The sequence below is a fragment of the Echiichthys vipera genome (genome assembly GCF_963691815.1).
Source record: "Echiichthys vipera genome assembly, chromosome: 4".
Classification (NCBI taxonomy): domain Eukaryota; kingdom Metazoa; phylum Chordata; class Actinopteri; order Perciformes; family Trachinidae; genus Echiichthys; species Echiichthys vipera.
Genome location: NC_139829.1, coordinates 18,656,355 through 18,680,941, shown reverse-complemented (window position 1 = coordinate 18,680,941; position 24,587 = coordinate 18,656,355). Strand labels below are relative to the sequence as shown.

At 40.8% G+C, this 24,587-nt stretch overlaps 1 protein-coding gene across 1 annotated transcript; it reads right to left on the bottom strand.

Annotated features, from left to right (window-relative positions):
- Positions 1 to 1,990: 1,990 nt before the first annotated feature.
- Positions 1,991 to 23,832, bottom strand: bmpr1ba (bone morphogenetic protein receptor, type IBa). The gene is made up of 11 exons (XM_083913178.1): positions 23,542 to 23,832; positions 7,539 to 7,698; positions 7,212 to 7,311; positions 6,717 to 6,819; positions 5,909 to 6,005; positions 5,079 to 5,217; positions 4,515 to 4,707; positions 3,453 to 3,750; positions 3,079 to 3,254; positions 2,783 to 2,913; positions 1,991 to 2,699 (listed from the first exon to the last, which is right to left on the bottom strand). The coding sequence occupies exons 1-11, from the start codon at positions 23,645 to 23,647 to the stop codon at positions 2,574 to 2,576; spliced, it is 1,629 nt and encodes a 542-aa protein (XP_083769304.1). The 5' UTR covers positions 23,648 to 23,832; the 3' UTR covers positions 1,991 to 2,573.
- Between the last annotated feature and the right edge of the window lie 755 nt (positions 23,833 to 24,587).

Here is a 24,587-nt window from a genome sequence, read left to right as displayed (position 1 = left end):
TTAAATCGTAAAGTGCATCCAAAGAATGTTGTATGTCATAAAAATATGATAAAAGTCGAAGTATAGTAAGTCATGAAAATATCATGAAAAAAGCCCAATAGCATGTTACAGAAATGTCAAGGGACTTTGTGCAAAGGTGGTGCGCTTTTATATCAAACCCAACACCACACCATGACATTGATCCTGCAAAACAAAGAAAATCCAGCAAACGGACATAGGGACACCTATTGGAGCAGAGGAGTCGTTACACAACAAAATCATAGTATAGTACGTCATAAAATAGTCATAGTGGGCACTCCTATGCTGTACTCAATTATACGCAGTCCTCAAAATTTGAAAACCCTGATCTAGCATTTTTGTTTCAAAATGCTTTAAAATTCTTAGTTTAGCTATTCAATTTCTAAATACTCCCCTGCATTGTATTTGCAATTCTTTGATTGTGTACCATTACTTCTCTGAAATTCATTTTTAGCGGTTCCAGATGCAATAAGCAGTCATATAAGCGTCTTTGAGTACTGAGAAAAGCGCTATATACAATTGTTCTATTATTATTACTATATAAAGCAGCCTAAAACTTAAACAGAAAATCCTTACGGCATCACTGTGGGATCGGTAGGTTGCAATGAGGCATGACACTTTGTTTTAAAACAAAGAAAGAATGGAGAGTGTGCCTTAACAGTAAGAGGCACTGCTAATTGACTAAGTGACTAATTAGTATGCACCTCATTCAGCCACCACAAACTGCATCAGCCACATGGATGAGTGAAACACTTTATTGGGGGAATGTTCAACCTTTTTACTGAATTTCTCTCACGGACTACATTAGGTACAGATTAAATAAGGCACAACACCCAAGAGGAAAGAGAAAGGGCATGTATAACACACATCTGCCACACCTTGGGCAGTGACAGAGCATTCCCATTGTTTTACTTCGCAGAGATAACAAAGAATAAAAAAACCTAATTGACCTGAAGGAAAGTTTACTGAGGATTTTACAAATGGAATATAAAAAAAAAGCTAGAAATGAATGGATGTGATGATGGGCCACTGGGGAAGACCTAACATTCTGCTAACTGATTAGGAAAGGTGTCCAGATTTACCTTGAGAACCATTTCATACTGAGGCAGTAAAGCAGTTTAAGCTTCCTATTATTCACTGCTACCTTGTGAGAATTTGAATCTGTGGAGAGAGAGACTTGCCTGATAGAAGCCAGGTGATTAATGACTCGGGTCCATCTAATTTCAGCGTGGCAGCTGCACATTTATTATGGTGAATCAGTACAACATGTACTTTGATTTACATGTCTGAGACAGCCTGGTGGTCAGGAAAAAGGGGTGCCCACAGGGTAGTTCCGCTGATAGTTTGGGGATGGCTGGGGTTGTTTTTCTAGGACCAGTTGCTTTTTCAACAATACTGTGTCTGACTGTTATTTCTTAAGTGAAGACTTCTGGTCCAGCTGCCTAACACACACATATCCATCATCAGTCTAGTTATGGCAGCCACTTAGGTACCCCTGAGCTAACACAGGCACAATTCCACACATTTATAATAGATCACTACATCATCAAGCAAGAAGTCACCACTACAGTTAGTGTACAACAATGTCTCATTGCCTTGGCAGACTTTCCCTTCCGTAACTGCTGAAGAGCACCTATGGGTGGCAGCGTTCTGCTGCGATCACTCCATTACTGTAAAGCCCCCTCTCCTCATGCAGGGCAAGGAAACACAAGAGGCATGTAGAGCCTCAATACAGAATTTATTTGGACATATAAACTTTATTTTTCACAAAGAGTCTTGAAGAGTTTTAGTTTCACATGGAAATGACACTTTTGCAACTTTCATGTCCCGTCACAACTCAAAAATACAAATGTACCTTTTCTTCATTGTCTACAAACGATACCAGAATAAAAAAACAACAACTTTTAAAGCCTCAAAAGTACCCCCACCCCCCCGCCACATAGTCATTGTAACCAAAAGCAGTCAATTCAAGAGTTACAAAAGTGTGTTCAATTACAACATAAAGGCAGTAGTGGGTTGACAGTGTTTTGAAATGAGGTGTCATGCTGCAATAACAGATTGCCTTAAAGCATGTCCTTTTTGTTTTATCAATCGGACCTTCATCTACAGATAGGGTAGCTTTCACAGAAAGCAGTGATATAGTACTCCACTCACTGGTCAGTGGCTTGTTTGTGTATTTCTGCAGCTTCAGTGCCAAGTTAGACTCAATCTCTTTCTCCAGGGCTTTTGGAGCATGTGAACAGGAACATGGTTAGAGAGTCAGTCCCCAAACTAGTCTGAAATGAAAATGTCTCATCTGCTCTGATGGACAGAACAGGGCCACACAGGGCCAGATTGTTTTAGATTAATTTTGATTTAGTTCAAGGGGAACTTGAATTGTAAAGGTCTGGGCATCTGGACTCAAAGTTTGTGATCTGTGATCTTCAAGAGATGATCTTGCTCTCTGTCCCCCCTTCTTTTTTCCAGGAAAGAAAGGATTGTGTGGCCTAGACCAGAGCCAGTGTGACTCTTAGTGCCCTTTCTATGTGTGTGAATGCACACCTGGCAGCGCTCGCTCACAGCTTGATGTCCTGCGACTCTGACATCTTGGCAAGTGTCTTTTTGACCCGTAGGGCTGTGAGGCGGGAGGCTGGGTTGTGGGCCCAGCATTCTGTCATCAGTTTCCCCATCTGTCTCAAACACTGAGGAGATACAGATGAATGTTATTAAGATCAGTTTGCATGTTTGTGCATGTGTATATGCAGCATATTTTGATGCATTTTACCTCATCGCTGGCCCATCGATTAGGAAAGGATGGTCGTAGTCTCTTGATGCAGACCACCTCTCGCATATCTTCATATGAAGGGTCTGTAGGAACTAACTCATGGTACGGCAACTGGTACTCTTCAAGGATTCCTGCAGGGAAATAGGATGCAGAGGAAACACACCATGTTCATATGTTTTCAGAATCCACACTGCCTGGCCATAAAAAGTAGCCTATAGGCAGTTTGGCTTTTAGAAGTTGTTTGTGTCATCCTAAATAAAGAAATACATATATATATATATATTTACTGTACGTACCTCCTGAGACACAACGCCGAGCAATCTCCCAGAGAATGAGCCCAAAGCTGTACATGTCGGCCATGATGTACGACTGAAAGTGACTTCTGTTTAAAGTCTCGTCCAGAACCTCTGGAGGCATGTAGCGCTTTGTACCGACTCTCGTGTTGGGAGGTATGTCTACCTCATTGGTGTCACTGTATCAAAATAACAATTTAAAATTAAAGATGAATGAGCTGTGCAAATTACAGAATCCCCTAAAATAATAAAAGCTCAAATATTTGGATTTCTGACCCTCGACCAGCTTTAATTCAGCAAGAATGGATTTAGTTCAGGAATTAAAGAGGAATAATTTGTCAAATCATGCTTAATAGCAACAAATGTGAGTAACCGACCTGATAAACTTGACCGCCAGCCCAAGGTCAGCTATACAGCAGGTCCCATTCCTTTTTACCAGTATGTTCTTACTCTTCAGATCCCTGTGGGCGATGGCAGGTTTGCCCTGGGTGCCGAAGATCTCAGTGTGGAGGTGACAAAGGCCTGACACAGAGGAGTAGGCCAGTCGCAGCATGGCTTTATTGTCTAGAGTGGTCGATTTGAGGTAGTCATACAAAGAGCCATTTTCATGATAGTCTGTGATTAGGTAGAGTTGTGTCCAGGAGCCTGTTCCTTTAATATCAGCGGCTATAAAACCTATGAATGGAGGGAGAGTGAAAAGAGGAGTGATAAAGGCAGTTTCAACTTGGCTGTAAACTTCACTGTGAAGATGAATCAGTCAGGCTCAATCGTAGAAGTAGAGCAGAACAGGCCAGTTTTATTTTTCAGGTGATATTTTTCTATTTGGGGTGAGTGAGTCTCTTTACTGTTGCTGGGAGAATTTACCTTGTGGAAGACAGCTTATGCACTGTAGTATGCAGCCTGTTTTTAGTTTACTGGGAAGTGATCTTTTGCCCCACTTCTTAATTACTATGTATCTTGCAGTGTTTAATTAGGCAAACTTCAGTTTGCAGGCTGTTGTTGTCTCCTTTATAATTTGTTGTGGTGTACGGTGTCTTGGCTATAATTGATCTGGGTTTTTTTTCAGTGAGTGCAGTGTGTTGCAGCATAGTTAACAATGGACACAGCACTTTTTTTTGTCAAAAGTTATTTTTCAACCATTGATCACTTATCAATACACCAAGTCATCCATTAGTTAGTCCCTCATTTAGCATTGTTTTGGAATACTGATAGTATATAAGAAAGACTTATTTATTGTCTATCTCTTCAAATCCCTGTTGTGCACTTTATTAATTGCGATGTAGCACAAAGAGTATACTCGGATTGATTTTTGCGGAAAATTAGAGACAGACAAATAGACTAAAAGAGTCGGCATGTAGACAACACAAATTGAAACAGAGACTAAACAAGGAAGTAGGAGTAACACATGAGACATGACCAAAGACAGAAACCATGCTTACCAAGTATGTTCTCATGTCTCATTAGGACGGTCTGGTAAATCTCAGTTTCTCTAAACCAACTGGCCTCCTCAGTGGTGAAGAAAACTTTGACAGCCACCTTTTCTCCCCTCCATCTGCCCATCCACACCTCTCCATACCTCCCCTTTCCTATCTGCTTCACCATCTGGATCTGCTTAGCTATCGTTCGCTGCACCTGAGCAGGGGCAAAAGGATGGAACAGATTAGGTTAAGTTTTTTTAAGATTTGTTATTAAATAAGTGTTTCAGCACATTAAGCTCCTTATATTTTAAAATGAAACCCCAAACTACGCTTCAGTGAGTATCAGATTTGGATCTCCCAAGCTAAATCAGGAAGGTGTTTTGATTTTTATCTTAAAGTGCAAAAACACTTAATTCTTATTGTACATATCAAATTAACCATTACCCCACACACTTCCTGTATTGAAATAAACAAGACAAAATCTAATAAAGTAGGAAGCCATGGGCCCTAATGTGTGCATATAAAGGATCAAGTGGAGCATCTTGTTAATCCAACAGGTGTTTTGCTGCATTATGGGTATCTCACCAATAGAGGGAGCCCTGAGCCTGAGCCAGAGCTTTGTGACTGCTCTATCAGGTCCCTCAGAGATTCTCCAGGGGGAATATAAGTCTCGTCCTGCTCCAGACCAATACTGTACCGGGGGCGAGACTCCTGACGCTTATATCTGCCAAAAGAAAAAGAAAACATATTCAGCATACCCTCTTATAAAAGACAACAAAAGCACCATATAGAATACAAATTTACAGAAATATGCACTGTAATATACACTATAAACTGTTGCTGGATTAATTCTCATTTGCTCAGCATATCCATCTGGGAACTCTCGTTTGGAGATCTTTTGGGAAGGGCCGAAAATACTGGTTCCTGATTGGATAAATCATCTGTCTATCGCCAACATTTGGACCAAATCCACCAATCAGATCAACGAAGTGTATGATGAACTAACAGCATCGGGGCGAAAAGTAAACAACATGTCTGTAAAGGAGATTTGCCGTTTGTGTAACGCAAATTTATGGATAAAAGGCACGATATCAGGTGCCTGGTCCACATTCCAACAGAAGGATCCAAGAGACAAAAGTGTCAGCGAGCTGCTTGTTCGATAGCTGCGCTCATCTCATTCGCGGAAGCTGTCATGTCGTTTACACTGAACGTGGCTTCTCGTTTTGTCACACTTAATCTGCCTCAAAACCAACACTGATTGGTTGCCCAACTTCTCCAAATTTTCTCTGCCGCACATTGCCAGACTGATCTGCAAGTAAAATACAATGGGGCTCACGTGATCAGGATGGTCTCCTGAGGCTAGGAAACTGTAGCAAGAAGTGTGAAAGAATCTGAATTTGAGTGTGTCACGTTACCTGAAGTAGCAGAAGACAATAATGACAGCCAGTATAATGCTGCACACAGTGACTGAGATCAGCAAGGCCATGTGATGAATCTTTCCATCTACATAGACTGGAGAGAGGTGGTAAAAGGTAAGAAGAAAAGTAAGATAAAATAGTAGAGAGGGACAGGATAAAGGTATGAGACATGAAACAATGTCAGAAATAAACAAAAAACAAATCAAGAAATCAGTTGTCCTAACAAGTCACTTGAAAGAACCGAGGAATAGTAAATCAAGCACAAATCATATTTCACTCATTAATTTTTAATTTTCTTCTGACACATTCTTTTCCCTCAAGGCCCCAGTCAACACTGTGAGGAAGCCCTCAGCCTAGTCGATGAATTCCCTTCCTGATCCCCTATGATAGGGTTTCAGATTGATGACTGCCCTCGCTGTCCGCTGGGGCTTGTGATTTCCCTGGGAATCTAGGCTTACGGTCTCTCAAATACACAAAAACACTCTCCCAAATCGTGCATGGAGTATAGCATTTGTCCACAATGGAGACCTTGGTGTTCTCTTGACAGCCAGCAGCGTTGGTGAGCTCCAGGACAGTTTGACAGTTACTCCCACTGTCTCCCCCACTTATGCCCTCTTTGACTCTCTGATAATGCCATGATATCTCTATCTCTGATTCCTGTGAGCTGTAACACCATCAGTCACAGTTCTTGGCCCTGTCTATATCATGGCCACACTGTCACCTGCCAACTGGATGAACAAGTAGCTCTTAAAAATTGGGGTAAAGAAAGATTTATGGAAGGACGGGAAGAGGAAACTAATCTTACGGGGTGGTTTGAGAGGTGGCAGTGTTGGATGCAGGTTTTCGTTGCAGTAATCTTTATCTGTACAGCACTCCAGCGATCTCCTTTGACGAGAGTTCCCTGTGTCCTGGAAGATGGAAAAGTGATATTTTATCATTTCTGTGTTTGGTTGTTGATAAGTTTGTGCTTAAACAATTAACTAGTTAGTAATTAGTCAATGGGCAGTGATTTTCAACAATTTTGACAACTCATGTGACGAAATGTCAATCAAAAGATCAATCAACAATGGAGATAATTGTTGCTTACAGCTCTAAATCAAATTTTTGGTGGTGAAAAATAGTTAATATTATATATAATCATGTCAGAATGTTGTGCTTTTTTCACTTAGCCTCTTGCGATTCTTTCCATCAGATTTATGATGTTATGATCAAAATATAGAGGAGGAGATAGAGGAGGCTAAGGAAATGGTTCCAAAAAGAAGCAGTTATGCGGATTGTAATGTTACAGTTATCTACTCACCCTACACTGAAATTCTGATCCAACAAGCCCGAGGCAACCTGCCGTCTGGACGGGAACCCCTCCCTCCTCCTCCACCATGGTGTAACAGTAGCCATCAGTCCTAGAAAAGAAGGTTTAATTACAGTTTGTAAATGTATCATCATCATCATCATCATAATCAAAACTTTTTTGTGAATGCTTAATCACAGGTGCACAACAACATTATTATTTTAGTCATGTAATATTTACATATGATACGTAATATTGTGTGAGTATATTTGTGTGCAAGTGAGTGTTTGATTTTGCATATGAACATGTATTTGTTTGTTTATCCACTTTTGAAAGTACCTGCATGTATTGGTTAAATCTTCGGGGCAGTGGTGATAACAGTGACACCACAATAGTCTTTGGGAGGATGAAGCTGGAGCTGTGCTGTCACTAGTCTCCTTCCCACTCTCCACTGCCTCCTTACTGGATGCTCTTAGCAGCATACTGTCCAATATGTTGCCTATAAAACAGGCAAAATGAGAAAATCGGAGAAATTTAATTGGGAGAGAGACAGGAAAAAGAAGTTTAAATCACAGGCATGAATCATAGATCAAATTTTTACAGGGGAAAATGCACTACCACTGCCGGGGTCAGGGACTCCCGTATTAGTGCTATCAAATGTTTAGGGCTCATGCCACTAGTGGGTGTTTAGACCAGAGAATTCCTGCAAAATAGAAAATCATCTGCATGTATCTGCAGTAACACAGCAATACATATGAGTTTACTTTTCTGTGAGTGTGGAGAAAAGTTACGTTTGAACAATGTTTGTCATAGAGAGCAAGGAAATATGTTATGTAATAAGCTCCAACATATTCTGAGAAGAAAAGTCTGTGAGTGAGTTTGGGCAGACATTCCCAGGTGTGTTTCTTTGATATACACTACTAGATACTCATATAACTAACACCGCCTTTCCAATAAGCCCATCTTCCCACGCTGATTGATCCCTGATGTACTGCTTATTTGCAATGCCTGCTGTAACAATGCAAACATGGTCCTACTGCTCTTCTTGTAGCATTTCATGAGCAGGCTTGTACTGCTTTAACATGTTTATTGTGTCAGTTATTTACATTGTAACACAATTGTTGTTTGGTACATGCATTGTGGCAGTTAAATGCTGAAGTTCATGTGATTTAACCATGGCAATTCTGTTGTTCCTGATTTATTTCATGAGTACAGCCTCCACCTCAGCATCCACCTGTAGGTTTGTAAGTTCTCCTGGGGGATAAGTTTATTATCTTTACTCCCCCCAATCTCTGCTGTACTGGTATATATTCGCAGGGAGTGATGAGGTCACCTCTTAGCATACTCGGTATTCACATGATAAATCCATTCCACGTGAGCCGGCTGACTGAACTGAAACTCTAACTTGCTATCGTAAAATGAATCAAATTAAAAAAATGTAAATAAACAACAATTACAATGGACGAGAGAAAATTTGAGAAACAAAAACCCTATAAGCTTGAATACTTTGTCACAACTGATCGTTTTACAACAGATACAGCTCCCAAGAACTAGAACAAAGCCGTATTCCCTACTTATCCTATTTCAAAAGGGCACCTGTTTGTCACTTGAGTGGTCAAAAAGGATTACGGAAGTGTCTTTCCTTCATGGCTTTTAAAACTTTCATTCATTTCAGCACGAACCTTTAGACCAGATGCTCAGCAGCTGCAATTGGAGATGGTCCAAAATAAGCATGAGCCCTTCCTCTCTGAAATAAACTACTAGCAGATACAAAATCTGCTCCCCTACTCCATTTTCAATTTCTCATTCCCGTGTTCAGGTTTTCTTTTTTAACCACATGCTTCTAACAAACAACAAGAATCAATACAAACACAGACAGTTTGTGTGAAAGGACGCAGTCAGAATGTATTTTACTTTTCTTTTTCTTTTCAAATGTTAACTGTCCTCATAGGGACAGAATGATGTACAGTAAAACCTATGTGATTGAGGTCACAAAAATTGCATCTAGTTTCCTTTGATGGATGTGTGATGGTAAAAATAAGATACAAGCCGACATTGGCTTTGCACCGAAAAACTTCAACTACAGGTCACTTCTACATGTTGGGGGATGTAAAGCTGGATTGTCCTCAAGTGCATAAAAGATATGTGAAGCATAAACGGCGCACAACAAGCGGGCTAGCCATAGCTGAATATGCTCCTCTGATATATAATATGATTAATCAAAGACAAAATGCTGCCTCGTAAAAATGTGTTGTTCATTTGTATTGTCTTTGATAGAATATTCCATCATTTAGGGATGAGGGCTAATAGTATGTTCATTAGATAGGAAGATAATCTACAGAGCCTCTGAAAAACAAACAGGATTAGATGGAAACTTGAAATGTGTTGTAGATTTTCAGGGTAGTTATGCGCTGTCAGTCAAATGTCACATAATGGATGGTATCTTCTCTTTCATCTGAGCTCAACTGTCTTTCACAAAACATCAAAGAACTTCCTCTAGGGATAAACGCTTCAAGCTTCCTAATGGACTGAAACATACAGAGGCAAATACACACATGCATTACTGCACACACATAAGCCAGAAGCTATATGTGCATGTAAACAAATGTCTCTTTCTATCTTGATTTATGTCAATCACTAATATCTTATGTGCTTTGTTGTCAATGTGCTGCAGTGACGTTGACTCAATTTCAGTAACTAAGGCTCAAAGAAAGTCACAACTAATGTTATTGCCAATTATATTCTGATCGAATTCTTAGATTTAACAACTTTGTCTTACGATCATGGAGCAAATGCTGTTCAGTGCATGAGGTGGTTTTGATAACTTTCATTGGTAGTACAAAGTCCCATTTATTATTCTTTCTTTCATCAGTGAGGACGTGTGTGCAGTATTAAATGGATACAGTATGTCTGTAAAGCAGCCCTTTGTCATCTTAACAGAAAACACAGGATTTCACTACTGTAGCTTCATAATGCGCTGTTTCCGAGTTTTCTTCATTTGCACAAGACAAAACTATGAATACAGAAATAACTTGAGCAGATTCTTTAAAACTAGCATTTGCCATCAAGCACTTCCCTTTCTAAATGTCTCTCTTGTACACACTCATAATGTGTCGACAATACTGCAAGAGAGGGACGTTGGGGTTTAAAGGGGTCACATTAACAATTGAGCAATTTGAGAGAAAGGGAGCGAGGAAGAGTAAGAGGGGGAGAAAATAGGGGAATTAACAAACGAGAAGTGACAGAGCTGCGGGGAACTCGTGGGCAGTTTAGCAGCACACAGAAGGGACAGAGCAGAGGCCACTGGCCTTTTCCACCCTTTCTCTCACTCTGTCCCCCTCCCTACCATAACTTACTCAATCCTGCTCCCCAATACTCACTCACTTTGTGTGGATGCCAACCTCTCTTCCGCCTTTTCTTCTTTGTCCTATATCTCGTCCTCTATTCGCTCCTGCATATACCAGCTTTCCTCCATCAGTTAAACATTGTTTTCAAGTCTTTTTTATCCTCCTCCACTTTATTCTCAAATCTCCCACATGGCTTGCCTATCTTGTATACCCCACCTCTTCTCATTGTCCACTTTCTTTGCCCTGTCCTCCCAATGTGAGTCCAATTGATAGTCATGTGAGGTGCTGCTGTGCTGTTGACAAAACACAAAGCTTTTCACATCCATCCTGCACCTGGGATCCCTGGCTACTGCTGTGGGCGTGGGGGTGTGTTTGGGTAGATGTGTGTGTGAGAAAGACAGTGGGAGAGAGATAAAAAATCTCTGAAGTTTGTTACAAGAGCTTCATAGAGACATAAGGCAGCTTTTCATAATGTATTCATGGATGGTTTGAGGGGGTATTGGCAACACAGTTAAATGGATTTGAGAGCAAGAAATATTGCTCCTGTGGTCTGGTCCTGGCTGTTAGGTACAACCCCTCTAATAACCTGCCTTGACCAATGGGGCTCTAGTGCAATCCTCACTGAGTACCACCAACGTCAAAACATGCAAGTCAAATGATTTGTGCTCTGAAACTGGTCCGAATTTCCAAGCACTTCACTGACACTGTAATTGTTTCAAGCTCTTTCACTAAAATAGCCTTTCAGATGCCAGTGTGTGCTTTCAGGTCTCCCCTATAGCCTTTTTTCAGGCTCGATGGCAGGATATAGGGGCCACTGTAAACACACAATTAACAACCGTGGCCCCACAAACCCCCCAAAACTAAGACCTCCTTTCAACAGATGCCCGCTTTGAAACACAAAAAGAAAAGAAGACAGATATTTAGATAGGCCGAGAGGGTAGAAGTGAGGGAGAGGGATATTGTGCATGAGATGGCAAGATGAAGATAGGAGATTTTAGAGGAAGATAGACTGACAAACAGAAAGAGGACATATTCATTAGTTATCTTGGCCGTGTCAAACAAGGTCTACCAGAAAAGCCATTTCACAGAGCACATGTAAACACTACCCACCTCCCCCTTCCACTTAAGACACACTCATTTGACAACACTGCTCCCTTCCTGCCCCCTTCTTCCCTCTAAGTAGTAGTTCATCTTGCTGGTGTTTGACAGTGCCGTCGGTACAGCAAAAGAAACATGGAAGGTGAAAGGCTTTTGCTTCTGCTCTCTCTCTCTCCCTCTCTTTCTCTCTCTCTCTCTTGACTTACATGTACTTTCTGTGCTTGGTCTTATCTGAATGTTCTCTTCGTGTCAATGTTGAGATGAGACGAGCCATCCCACATGTGCAGGAATGTCTTAATGAACCCTACTTTGTGATCTTGATGCTGGAAAGCTGAGGTCGTCTCTCTGGTTGTTTTGGCTAAACTTATTTGACATTCAAAGATGTTTTGCCTTTGACTCCTATGACAACGCTCTCTCTTTTACTACTTTACTACTCCTCTACTAACAGGAGAGAGGATCAGACATATTCCCTAACACTTCTACTCTTACTCGAAGATGAAGAACTTGCGCTCACCTGATTGCGATTGTGACCTAAATTAGGAATAAAAGCACAAGCATATATACAGTATAAGAACATGAGAAACCCTTTTAATGTAGGGAGAAACGTAACAACTGCTATTTGAGTAAGAAATATAAAGAAATTTTAGAAAAACAAATGAGTTGTCTGGAAAATGAACTTAGTACATATCCAACAAACTCTGCGAGCACGAATTAGACTGACCGAGTAGCCATTTACAAAAGACAGAAGTGATGTCATGTTGCTCAGACGGAATACAGCTTTTAAGATGTTTTCTTTGGGAAAAAAACAGCACAATTAAACTAGTGAGAGCGTGGCTGAGGGAAGCTGCTCAAGTTGCATTCAGCCCTTCTATCCTCCAACACAACAACATCATCAACAGCTCTTCAAACATTCCTTCATTATGTCACACTGATGAATGATGCAGTAATGAGCCAGTGCCAGTCGCTGGTTATACAGCTGTCATCTGCCAGCTTTATGCTGCGACCAGTGGGGTGGGTATGTGTCTATATACAGTATGTGTGTGTATGCGCCCTTTCATGGGGATGAGTGATAGGTACACAAGGATTCCGGAACTCTGAGTTCATTCCAGAAGGCCCTCAGTGTTCCCTTTGAAATGGTCCTTTAAGGAGGTGTGAGAGAGCAAAGAAAAGAAAAGGACAGAAAAGATACCAGCTGGTCTCTTCATCAACAGCTCCTTCTCATGGGCTCCTACTCATCACAAAACAGCTTGTATCAATTCAAAGACACTAGCTATCCAGCTGGATCAGCGGGCTTTGGCTCTGTAATTCTGATACCACTGGTTCAAATCTGCCTTTGTTCTGATTTGACTACTTGTTACCACCTAAAACTGATTTTCATAAAGACAAAAATGGAAGCCACAAAGACAAGAGTTGGGCAAAGTAATGCATGGAGAATGGAGACTTTACCATGACTACTGTTAGAACTCAATGACAATAACTAATTCAGAAATCTCAATCTACTCATTTCTAAATTATATAAATGTATCTTAATCTCCTGAAAATTCCCTCAAAGGTTTATTCTACCATGATTTTTATAGCTATAAAATATAAAATAACATATGGTGGGATAGAAGAATCTAGCCATATCATACATCCCAAATCAGTATATAGAGGAGTTTTGTTCAAATGTGACCATGAGAATCGTTGGCTCATAAAAATATTAAACTTCATAGATCAAACTTTTAAGCTAAACAGAGCTGATGCAAAGAATATGGAAAATGACCTCATAAATCTGTTTTCAAACAATACCTGGGGAGGACAAATTACACCACAAAAAGCATTGGTAATTCCCTACGGATCCCTTAAAGCAGCAGCAGCTCTTTTCTACCAACAGACAGATGTGTATGTCACCAAGAAATGCTTTACCATAAGCAACAGGATACAGAGTAAAGGGCCGTTTACACCAAGAACTATAATGATAATGTGAGCCTCATCCACACTGGTTAACGATAATGCTCTGTAAACAGCAGTGCCAATTTTAATAATCAGTGTTTTTTAGAAAGTGTGGCAGAAAAATAACCAAAACTCAAACTCATGAAGCTCTCCAATTTCCACACACACATGCATGAGTAGCATTGATTGGTTAAAAAAGCTGTTTTAATGCCTGCACCGTGCTGCCCCGAGCTAATCAGTGTTAGCCAGGTCTGACTGTAAGCAACGCTACTGGATTTCTCCGTTAACTGTTCATACACGAAAAAAATTGTCCCAATGACTTATTTGATGACCGAATTTATCTAAAAAGACCCTGGCATGATTTTACACCGGAAATACGCTTTAAACCATTTCCACATATGAAAAGTTTCCCTTTCAAACATAAGGAGATTCTCCATGTCAGATGTGTTCTCACTTACTGGAAACACTCTATTGTGGCGCCTGGGTAGAGCGTGCAGGAGGCTGGACATGGCATGTATTACACAGCGGTGATGGGGCCAGTTCATAATTGGGTCATAAACAAGTCTATTGTTATTCCTTGAATTTCGGTGTCGCCCCTTACTGACCGAGTTCCTGAATCTCGTTGCCTCTCCAGTTAGACACTTTTGTTGCCGTCTTTGAGTAAATCACCTTTTCTTCTTTGTTTTTTTCTCCTTGGATATGAACACAAACAAGTTCTACAACAAGTTCCAGTTATCGTTATACTCACAATAAATCAGACATTAGATCCACAGCCTTCAACATGTGGTTTTTAATTAAGACTGGAAATAAATGTCTTACTAACAAAATAATATTAAATACCAAGTCTCCAATAGTGACCTGACCGACTGGCAGACAATTTCTAACCCTGCACTCATTCTCACCTCATTAGAAGGGTTAGAACATATATCATCATCATCATCATATTATATACTGTATAATCAAAATCTGGTTTCTGGACTGAAAACAGCATTCTTGGACTATGATGCACACCCATCATAGAGTAATAAGTAGCATCAGGTTACAATACACACACCCTCACAGTCCATTCAAATTTGGCAGCTATTTTTATCATATTGAATATGCTATCCCTGTGATATCATCATGTGACTCATTGCTCCATTATGGTGGTGGTATTCAAAAATCGCATCTATAAACTGATAAACAATAGCCACATACCCGCCAAGTCGATAGTTGGCCATGGGGAATATAACAGCTTAAGTTTAATATTCCACACTGTAGATATAACAGAGCAATTAAAAACACACTCTCAGATGTTAAAGGTGGTTTTGGAGAATGTAAAATGACAGCATAGTCAAGGTACTTTGCATTTTTGGAAGATGTAATCCTCCTCCTGCTAGAAACAGGGTACCACCCAGAAGTCTACTCATGATGTCATCTTTTTGTGTGAGCATATGTGTCTATGCGAGACAAGAAAGCCACACAGATACAAGACAAAGAGGAGAGAGAAACTATTGAATACCATTAACGGTAAAACATGTTTCTAAAGCGTCTTTCCCAGGGACTTGACCAGTGTCCTCTCAATGGCCAGGAGAGCTAGGCCGCTTAAAAAGGCCTTAAACAAGGGGGAGGAGCTCTGCAGCTGCCGCTGCTCATTGGGGAAAGAAACCGCAGAATGACAGAACACAGAGTCGCCAAACACACCTCTAGTTGTTTTTAAAAAAGACAAAGTCGCTGGGGATCAGTAAATTCTCTGGATCAGTTCAGAAAAATGGAATGAAAAATGCTCCGCTGGATGTTTAGTCTTCAAGATCGCTGATTTGCTCATTTAGCTGTCAATCAAAAAAGGATTCCGCCTCAGACAGCTCATCCAATCATCATGCAGAAGCCGTTTGTCCAGGCCAGCCCACTGTCCCATAGACCCCAAGATACGTCCGATGGGCGGGACAAAGCCCAGCATTAATCCAATGACCGTCTAGGTTGCTGCAGTGGAACAACCCACTCTACGCTTCCCCAATGAAGTCAGTAGAAGCTGAGCATCCGACTCTGTAAAGCGCTGTGGGGATGAATGAGAAGGAGGTTGCATTGGTCACCTATGATAAGTAGCTGATTCTGAACAAAAGATGAAGGCTTTCCAGCGCGTATTTATACACTCTTTCAGTCTTCCTGACAGGCTAAGAAATTGCCCCATTTGAACTGCAGGATTTCTCTGAATAAATACACTAAGTGACACAAACTTTAAATACATGACACAGAAAGGCATTGAGGACAAGTAAGTGATGTATGGATAGAGGGAGATGTGCCGAAGGGGCACTGCAGAAGAGGAGGAGGAATCATCTAAACAAAAAGTTACAAATCATAATGCACATTTAGTCCCAGAGACTTTGAGTATATTACTTGTAAGTAACATTAATGGCTCAATGGTCGTATGGTCTTCAGTTGGTATGGGCACAAATTACTTTTTTACAGTGAATGCTCTGATTTTGATATGAGTTTGAATAAGTCGTTTACATGGTTCAGAGTAACCCAAAATACACAATAACCCAGGTCAAGCTGATTTGGCACTCAAGGTTATTTCTGGAACTATGTTTGGTACCATACAGGCTGATAAGGGACAGGAAGATATAGTGAAAACGTAAGAACTTTGTGTTAGTTGTTTTTGACCTTGGTTAGAGCACCTTGACACAAGCAGTTTCGCTATTTCTAATTATTCTTGAAGAGATTAACTCTCTTAATAAGTGGGGAAATATCTGTAAAATAACAAGTTCAGTTGCCTTTGACCTTCTAAACACATTCATTCCCCATGTGACTTTTTTGACTGTGGTGGCAAATAAGCACTTTCGCAGCAGTTTATTTTCAACTTGCTACACAGATTCCATCGGTAGCGTGTGGCTGCTGCAACCTTCACTGTGGGACATTGAGTTTTAATGCAGTTGGTTATGCAGGGCTTGAATGCTGTGCTACCTCACGTTGCCCTCTCGTACAATGAGGTATCCATCTTAATCATTTTTACTTGTCTGAGGGCCGTTTACCCGCATGCAAAGAGAGAAAAATAGATGAGCCCTGTAAAAATAGAGCTGAGCCACACAGCGCCCGGGCAGGTGTGCATGGCTTCTGTGGTCCATGTAGCAGCTTCAATTGGATATAATAGGCATGCCATTCTGCATTTTGCCCAGCCTACGCAGCCCATATATTTTGGCCGTTAGCTCAACTGATTCTCAGATGGTATTTTCAAGACAAAACATTTTAAAGGGCAGGGTTTTATTATTAAAGTCATTTTGACCCCATATGTACCCTTCAGCGCAGGGTAATATCCAACTCCAATCTCAATATTACAACTAGGTAACAGAGACTGCCTACTTCCCAATTATTTCAACCCTTAAATGGGGTGAACCCCTGGCTCTGTCAAGGGGTCAGGATAAGTATCAAGTCAAGTTTGTGTGGAGATTTGTTTCCGGACAATCACAGAGCAGAACCACACCGCCAAACACAAATGTGTGTTAAATGGTTTAAACCTTGACAAGACCATCAAGACTACATTCAAATCACGAGAATAATATGAATCTGCTGTTCTGACACAAAACATGCATACGAAATAGTGGTATAACTAAAGCTGCATTGAACCCCCACAAAACACCCACACAGACCTACCCGAAACTATCATTTCTCTTTCAGGACATATCTAGCCTGCCCTCGGTAGAGGCAATCAAAAGACTCTGTGTCAGTTAGCAAACCCACACAAACAAACAAATACACTGACACTATGACTTACACACAAAATCATTGTCATCTAGAACTAGCATCCACCGACAATGATTGCTTGGGCTGAATGATAAATTAGAGAAATCTGATTTTGAGACATCCGCCACTTAGAATGAGAACGAATCTGTGCAAGACTGCCTTACTGTGTGCCTATGGGAGTGGAGAGAGTTTTAGTGTGCCTGTAGATTTTTTTTGTATGTGTGTTTGTGTATAGAGGGGAAGCTGATGGTGTTAACATTACAGCTGCCATGTGTTTATTTCCCAGCGTTCTGGTCTGTGGCGTCTCAGTCATCTCTGAAGGCTTAAACAGTCACTTTCCATCCATTTACAGCATGCATGTGTATGTGTGTACGCATGTACTCTGTGTGTGTGTGTGTGTGTGTGTGTGTGTAAGGATGCTAATGTATTTCCTATTAATGTGTGGAATGTGGACATTGTGTATTCACATAACAATCATGACTAGAACACATCTACATGTATGCGTGTGTGTCCTTGCTTTGTGTGTTTGTGTAAGTGTGTAAGTGTGTTTACTGTTGTATGCGTCCCACTGTCTCCTCTGTGTGATTAGCTTCCCATTAACTAAGTCACATATCACACATCAGCGGCTCCAGGCCTCCTCTGTACTATCTCACTGGACAAACATGCTTTCGGTTAGGCCTATTCTCTCTCTCTCTCTCTCTCTCTCTCTCTCTCTCTCTCTCTCTCTCCATCCACTCCCATCTGGACAGCCATTAGGTACCTATCATACCATATGATGATTGCCGGTATTGCAAAGCCATTTGGTTAAAAGTGGGCATCCTGACAGCAACAAATGACCCTAAATTACAGCTTGTGAATTGATTCATTTTTCATTGCCACATTTAAAAAAGCCGATTCATTCACTCTCTTACTCTGTTTTCCTTTCCTGTGCAGGGTTAACGAACACATAAAATGATTGTACCCTTGTATAGGTTAGGGGTTCGTAAGGTTATTTATTTGACATTCACACAAAACATGATAGCATCTTTTAAAAAAAGCCAGATTTCAATAATTCTAAAAGGATGAGTTAAAAGGCGGATGAGTTCAGATTTTGACATATGTCGCTTGTCTTGACACACTCATGCCCAAAACAATGCAAAGTTACTCTCTCTGCCACAATTGCCCTTACCCACTCAAAATAATTGTTCCAGGGGGGCTAAGAGTGGGTGAAGTTGCGGGTGTTATGGAGGGGGAGTACAAGTGCATGGAAAACCCTAAGCCCTTATAGTCCTAGCACACTGTGACTGTGACAGCCAGCTTTGCTCTGCGCCGCTTCACCTGTTATCTGTCCATCACTGTATTGTGTTGTACTGTACTGTTCCGAGAGCTCTCAGCTCACACAGTATCACAACTATCAGGACTGTGTATCACAACAATAACCACAAATAAATTGGCTATTTAAGAACAAAGTATGACTACTGCTCTTAAACCAGCTCTCCAACACATAGTAAAAAGAAGGAAATAATGATTTATGCATTATACACACACACACGCACACGCACACGCACACGCACACGCACACACACACAAATACACACACACACACACGCACACACACACATACACACACACACACACGCATACACTTCCCCTGCTCCAGCTGTGTCTTAAGAAGTCAGGGCCAGACCGGTAATCTGACTGGGATAGAAGTTACTGGATCTGTATCCATTACAGGATGTAATACCCCTTAGTCCCAAACTCTCCTCACTTCTCCTTACCTTCCACCTTTTAGAGGTCATTTCAAGATCACTTTTTTTCTCAAACACACAACATAAGAGCTGTGGCAAATATCACATATCAGGGACTCATATTTATGTCATTGCTTTGTCAACAGATGGCTATATCTTCAACTCCTGCAACCAACTTCTGCCTTTTGGGTCTCACCTTGTTAACCCTCATCAGCTCAGACACTCCCTGGGGCAGCCTATGGTCTGTGGCCACAGCTGTGTTAAAGAAAATAATTTAGATGTCACAGAAAAAAAATAATAAGGATAAAGCTAAGGTGCAAGTTTAATTCAGGTCACCAGCAATTTGTTTTCAACAAATCGGTAGCAACACCTTACCTCTGCTTTTCAGCTTTGCAGCTGGCAGATCAGTAGTTCTAATAAGGTATCAGTTTCCAGCGAGGGAACTCAACATATCCTGTCAGGAAGCTTTGAGGGTGAGGAGCAGAAAGCACCACTCGTAGTTTGGTAAAGTGATTCAGCTCTCATGCCTTCTGCTGTACTGTTTTTTCTCTCTGAGTCAGCTTTCCAAGTGAATGACTTCCTGACAGCTTCCAGACCTCTATGAATCCTCACCGTTTCTCTGAAAAGAAGGACCTTTCCAGCGAATTCATGTGACGTGGATCAGAGTCAATGAGAAGGTTCACATTCTAGGTAAGTTGTGTGAATATGTGTCTGTTACTTGTTTGTAGGTATCAATTGTGCTTTACTATGAACAAAGTTAGCACTGGTTAGCACTAGATTAACTTCAAGTTAAGCAAAACAGGCGTTTGACTTTACGACTTATCTCAGATTTCCACAACACGTACAATACAGCAACGGAGGTTGTCTCAGCAATGGTTGATGAGCGGCAGGTTCGTGGATGACACGATTGGAGGGGTGATCCATATATGATCAAGCGATGCAATGTTTATTGCGATAAAATGGTGGCCATCGCCCGCTATCTGCATCTGATACAGCTTTACACCACAAACACAGATTCAAGTAAATCTTTCATTGAAGAAAACAATCTCAGTAAAACCTGGAATCAACAAGCAGGTGTTCAAACACACAGGGTAAAAGATAAAGAAAAGGATGCAGATTTTATCAGCAACTTCTCAGTACTCTCAGAACGAACACAGTGTCAAACATCAAAAGTGCTTATTTTGGCTTAAAAGTGGTTGGGTGTTTTATTCTGTTAAAAGAAAACCTGAAATTCTGCAGAGAGCAGCAGATTCTCATTAGCAGGCAGTGACAAAAGCAAAGCAACTGGCAGAGCTTTAACTGTGAAAACTGATACAGCGGTGCTTATTTCTACCAAGGACAATGAAATGTAAGCTATCACGCTCACTCCTCACTTCCCAGAACTCACACTGAAGGCTGCAGCCTTGCATAGGTGGAAGGTCACAAAGGATCTGTGTATGTGTGTGTGTGTGTGTGTGATTTATAAAGTGTGCATAAGTGTGTGCATTCCCTATGCTCTCAATTCTCCTTGAAGAATAATGAACACATCGTCCTTTATTTTGTTTGACACAATAGCCTAAACATGCTGTAGGGCAACTGTGACCTGCATGAGGACACAACATTGTACCTGTCTACTGCCTGGCTAAAACCTGTAATGACTCCAATTCACCTGTATCTATAGGACCAGGAAACACTAGCTGACCAAGTCTAGACTACCATTCACTCTACCAAGCATCAATGTGTTGTTTTAGAGCGGGAAGAAACAGGGCGAATACAGCAAGGAAAAAGGCAGCCCGTGAAACAGAGAGTGAGGTACAGATACTGCATTCCGATGAATAAACATCTCCCTCTCGCACCATCTATATATTCCATAAATTTTTTTCAGAAAACAAATATTTGCCCGTTGAGTCACAGCTGAATATATTGCCAGGACAATCAATCACTTGTGTCAACCAATGAATGAGCCTGTTACTGGTCCAATCAATCAACTATGTGTCAACCAATGAAAGAACCTGTTGCTAACAGGCCCCGGGCGAAAACGATATTTGAATAACTGTTTCAACTATTTGGAACTGCTTGAGCCCACCTGATTCAGCTTTAACAACCAAGGAGCATTTAGCGAGAGAAATAGAATGACACACTCAAGCTGTTTGTTTTTAAATTTACAATCTGGGTATTTTGCTGAGGCCATGCTTGGTCAGTTAGCATGGAAACGGAAAGCATCCAAACTGAAAATTATACACTATTAGGGCTTGGTATCGTTAAACACATTTTGTAACATGTACCAATAACAGTACCTTTAAAGTGATACTAATTTCTACTTCATTCGATACTCATCATGTGAATGGATTCATTTCGGCACTCTGAACCGCCAACTCAGTCAAATTCATCATATCTAACTTTACTACTCCACGGGCTGTATGGGTTGTAGCTGCTGCGTTACTAGGCCAATCACACGTCACATTAAATCCAGGAGCGCTTACGGTTATTGGCTCCAAACAAAACCATACAAATAATATATTTTTTCTATATATGGGTACCAAATCAGAATCAGAATCAGAATCAGAATCAGTTTTATTGACAGGCAATTCTCATCGCAAGGAATTTGACTTGATTTGACAGTGCCTTCATAAATATAAACATGAACACAAGCAAACTAAACATATGGCATTGAATTATATACATGAAGTATAAAATATAAGTGACTGTATTTGTATGACCAGTGCAGGTGGTAGTGTGCAAGTTAAAGTGTCCAGTGAAAAGGCATCAAATGCAGATATCATTCAACTGGAGAAGGTTTCGTTACTACTTTGTTATTGCAGTCGATACCAAGCCCTATGCACTACATGTTAATTTTAAAAATTCACAATCTAGGGGGACAAATATACATGTTTGAATATAATATGAACTCAATATTATATTTAAATATTTATCAAAGACTTTTCAAGAAAAAAAAACTTGGCAAAGATCCAACTTTATGTCAGATTTCACATATGTCTTCTTCTTTGACAGCTATTCTGCAGCTTCTTGGACAGAGCAGTCACTGTTACCATTTTTTATGTTTGTGTCCATGTGTACTCAATGCGTGCAGTGCAAATGCTTAAATGCTCAATGCATTCAAAATGCCTGTTATTCCTTCCAAGGCTTGGCTTTAATTGATAAAACAGCATCCGTGAGCAAAGACTAATTCAAAAAATGAGGGTAACACAGCATGCAGTCCATAGGGAAGCCGACTCAGCCTGTGACAATGACAGGGAAGATGGACGAGAAAGAGGGGGTGACATGCAGCCAGAGGTCGCAGGATGACCTCAGCAAATAGCACACTGAGTATGAGGCATGAGTCTTTGCTGGCTTAACTTCAGGGCTTCCAGCTGACACAATCTCCAATTACTTTAAATAGACCCACAATAAAAAGAGAAAATAAAAATATACACACACAGTATCACTTATAAGAAACACTATCCAAACCTGTATTCTATCATTTAAATTACAACAATAAAGACTTTTTGAATTGAGATAATATACAGAACTGCTGTGCCATGGTGAAACGTATATGCTAGAAAAAAAAACAGGGACAGAGTGTCAAACCTTAATGACACATAACGGCACTAAACAAAACAGACTATTAAATCTGACATGTTCTCTCTCCAACACCTCGCCGATCACACTCCAGATACCAAACATGGTCACAGACAAAGTGGCTGACGGTAACAATGCCGGTCCATAACACTATATCTCACTGTCTGTTTGGTAGGACACAGCTAAATTCTGATTGAAGGTGTAAGAGCAACTATAGAACTTCTAAGTGTGAAATTAAAAGTGATTAGATAATCAATAACTTACTAGAGTTCAACTCGCAATGACTCAATTTATTTTCATACAGTGAGTAGAAAAGCTTGATGATTTGCCATATCAATATCATATGAAATTATGACAACCATCAATTGTTGATAAATTCACTTTTATCAGTCTAGCAAAAAGACAAAAATCTGAGTTTACGCCACCAAAACCCTATAATGTTACGATTGGAAAATAAAATGAAAAAGATTGTCTCTCAGCTGGGACCTTTTTGCTGCTGGCTTTCATAAAATCCTGCACATGCTACTGTGATGCAGACATGTAACATTAAATATAAATGATTCCCTGCTGTAAAACAACCACATACATGCCTTATGTTCAGGAGCATGTCTACATCAGTTGCTACGTTTTGGCGCTGATTTCTAAAACTGACTTTCATCACGAGTTGCTTACAGAGTACAGACGCTGCAGAGCACAGATTTAAGCTGCAACTTTTTCATGTAACACACGTTTCCACAAAATATGCAAGCAAGAATCAAGATATGAAATAGAGCAGAGAGGACAAAAACAATAATACTGTGTTAAGTAGGGAGAACAACTCAAGACTAAACAACAAAAGTTTTCACAGTGTTAAAAGGGAAATCTAACAGATTCTTGATGAGTTGCATGAGAGCAACTTCAGAGCAAAGCTAAGTAAAAACAGCAACAATGGAGAAGAGAAAATTTTGCGGTCTGACTCACCGTGTGCTTGTGCGTGAAGAGAGAACAGTCCAAGCAACAGCAGAGGACTCCGGCTCCAGAGATAGAGAGAGAGACAGCGCTTCAGCCTTTCTCCCTGCACTGGCATGGTAGAGTCTGCTGCTCCACTCCTCTCTTCTCCTCTCTTCAATACACCCCACACGACAGGGTCCACCACTCACACACTGCCTCTTTCTCCCAGTGTGTATGTGCCAGAGAGAGAGAGAGAGAGAGAGAGAGAGAGAGAGAGAGAGAGAGGTGGGAGGGGGAGTACCGAGCATGCAAGCTCCTGTATGTGTGTGTATCCACCGCAACGTGAGAAAGTCCACACCACACAAAACACACCAGCGGCGGCAGCAGCAGTTGCAGTTGATTGTCCTCCAACGTGTTCTGACAGTAGCAGCCCAGCTGAGTGAGTAAGTGGGTAGAGAGAGAGAGAGAGAGAGAGAGAGAGAGAGAGAGAGAGAGAGAGAGAGAGAGAGAGAGAGAGAGAGAGAGAGTTAACTTCATCTGCCTAGTAGGGAGAGCTAACCCCTCACACATGCACACACACGCACACAGTGAGGGAGTATATGGGTTTGAAAGAAAACGGGGGCAGGGAGCAGACAGGAGCAAGATGAGGTTTAGTGAAAAGTAGGAGGAGAGTGAGGAGGATATTGATAACAAGCAGCAGGATCTGTGGGATTCAGCGCCTTTAACAGCTTACAGATAACCATGTCCACTTCATTTTCGGCAAAAAATCTTTTAACAGAGTGAAAGTGGAATGAATAGTTGATTAAAGCGAGGCATAAACCATAAAGATAGAAAAAACAACTGTAGAAAATATAAAAAGAAAGAAAAACGTGTCAAAAAAACGATAAACCAAAATCACATCCATTCAAACATCATTAAGACATCCATTATTTTTCCTTTACATTTGTATAGAGATTTGTGTGTGCACAGCCATCAGTGTGAAAACTGACAAAACTACACTATACGCCCTTACCAGCAGCGGCAAGTGGCAAAATAATAACAAGCAAGGGCCTACTTCAAGTTTGATGTAACAAAGT

What these genes read in the sequence shown, in the direction of transcription:
- bmpr1ba (XM_083913178.1), bottom strand. Translation starts at nt 23,647, where the DNA reads ATGCCAGTGCAGGGAGAAAGGCTGAAGCGCTGTCTCTCTCTCTATCTC. An exon ending in CTGGCGGTCAAGTTTATCAG is followed by an intron (nt 3,255 to 3,452) that starts GTCGGTTACTCA and finishes ATTTTGATACAG; the next exon opens with TGACACCAATGAGGTAGACA. An exon ending in TCGGCGTTGTGTCTCAGGAG is followed by an intron (nt 2,914 to 3,078) that starts GTACGTACAGTA and finishes ATTTCCCTGCAG; the next exon opens with GAATCCTTGAAGAGTACCAG.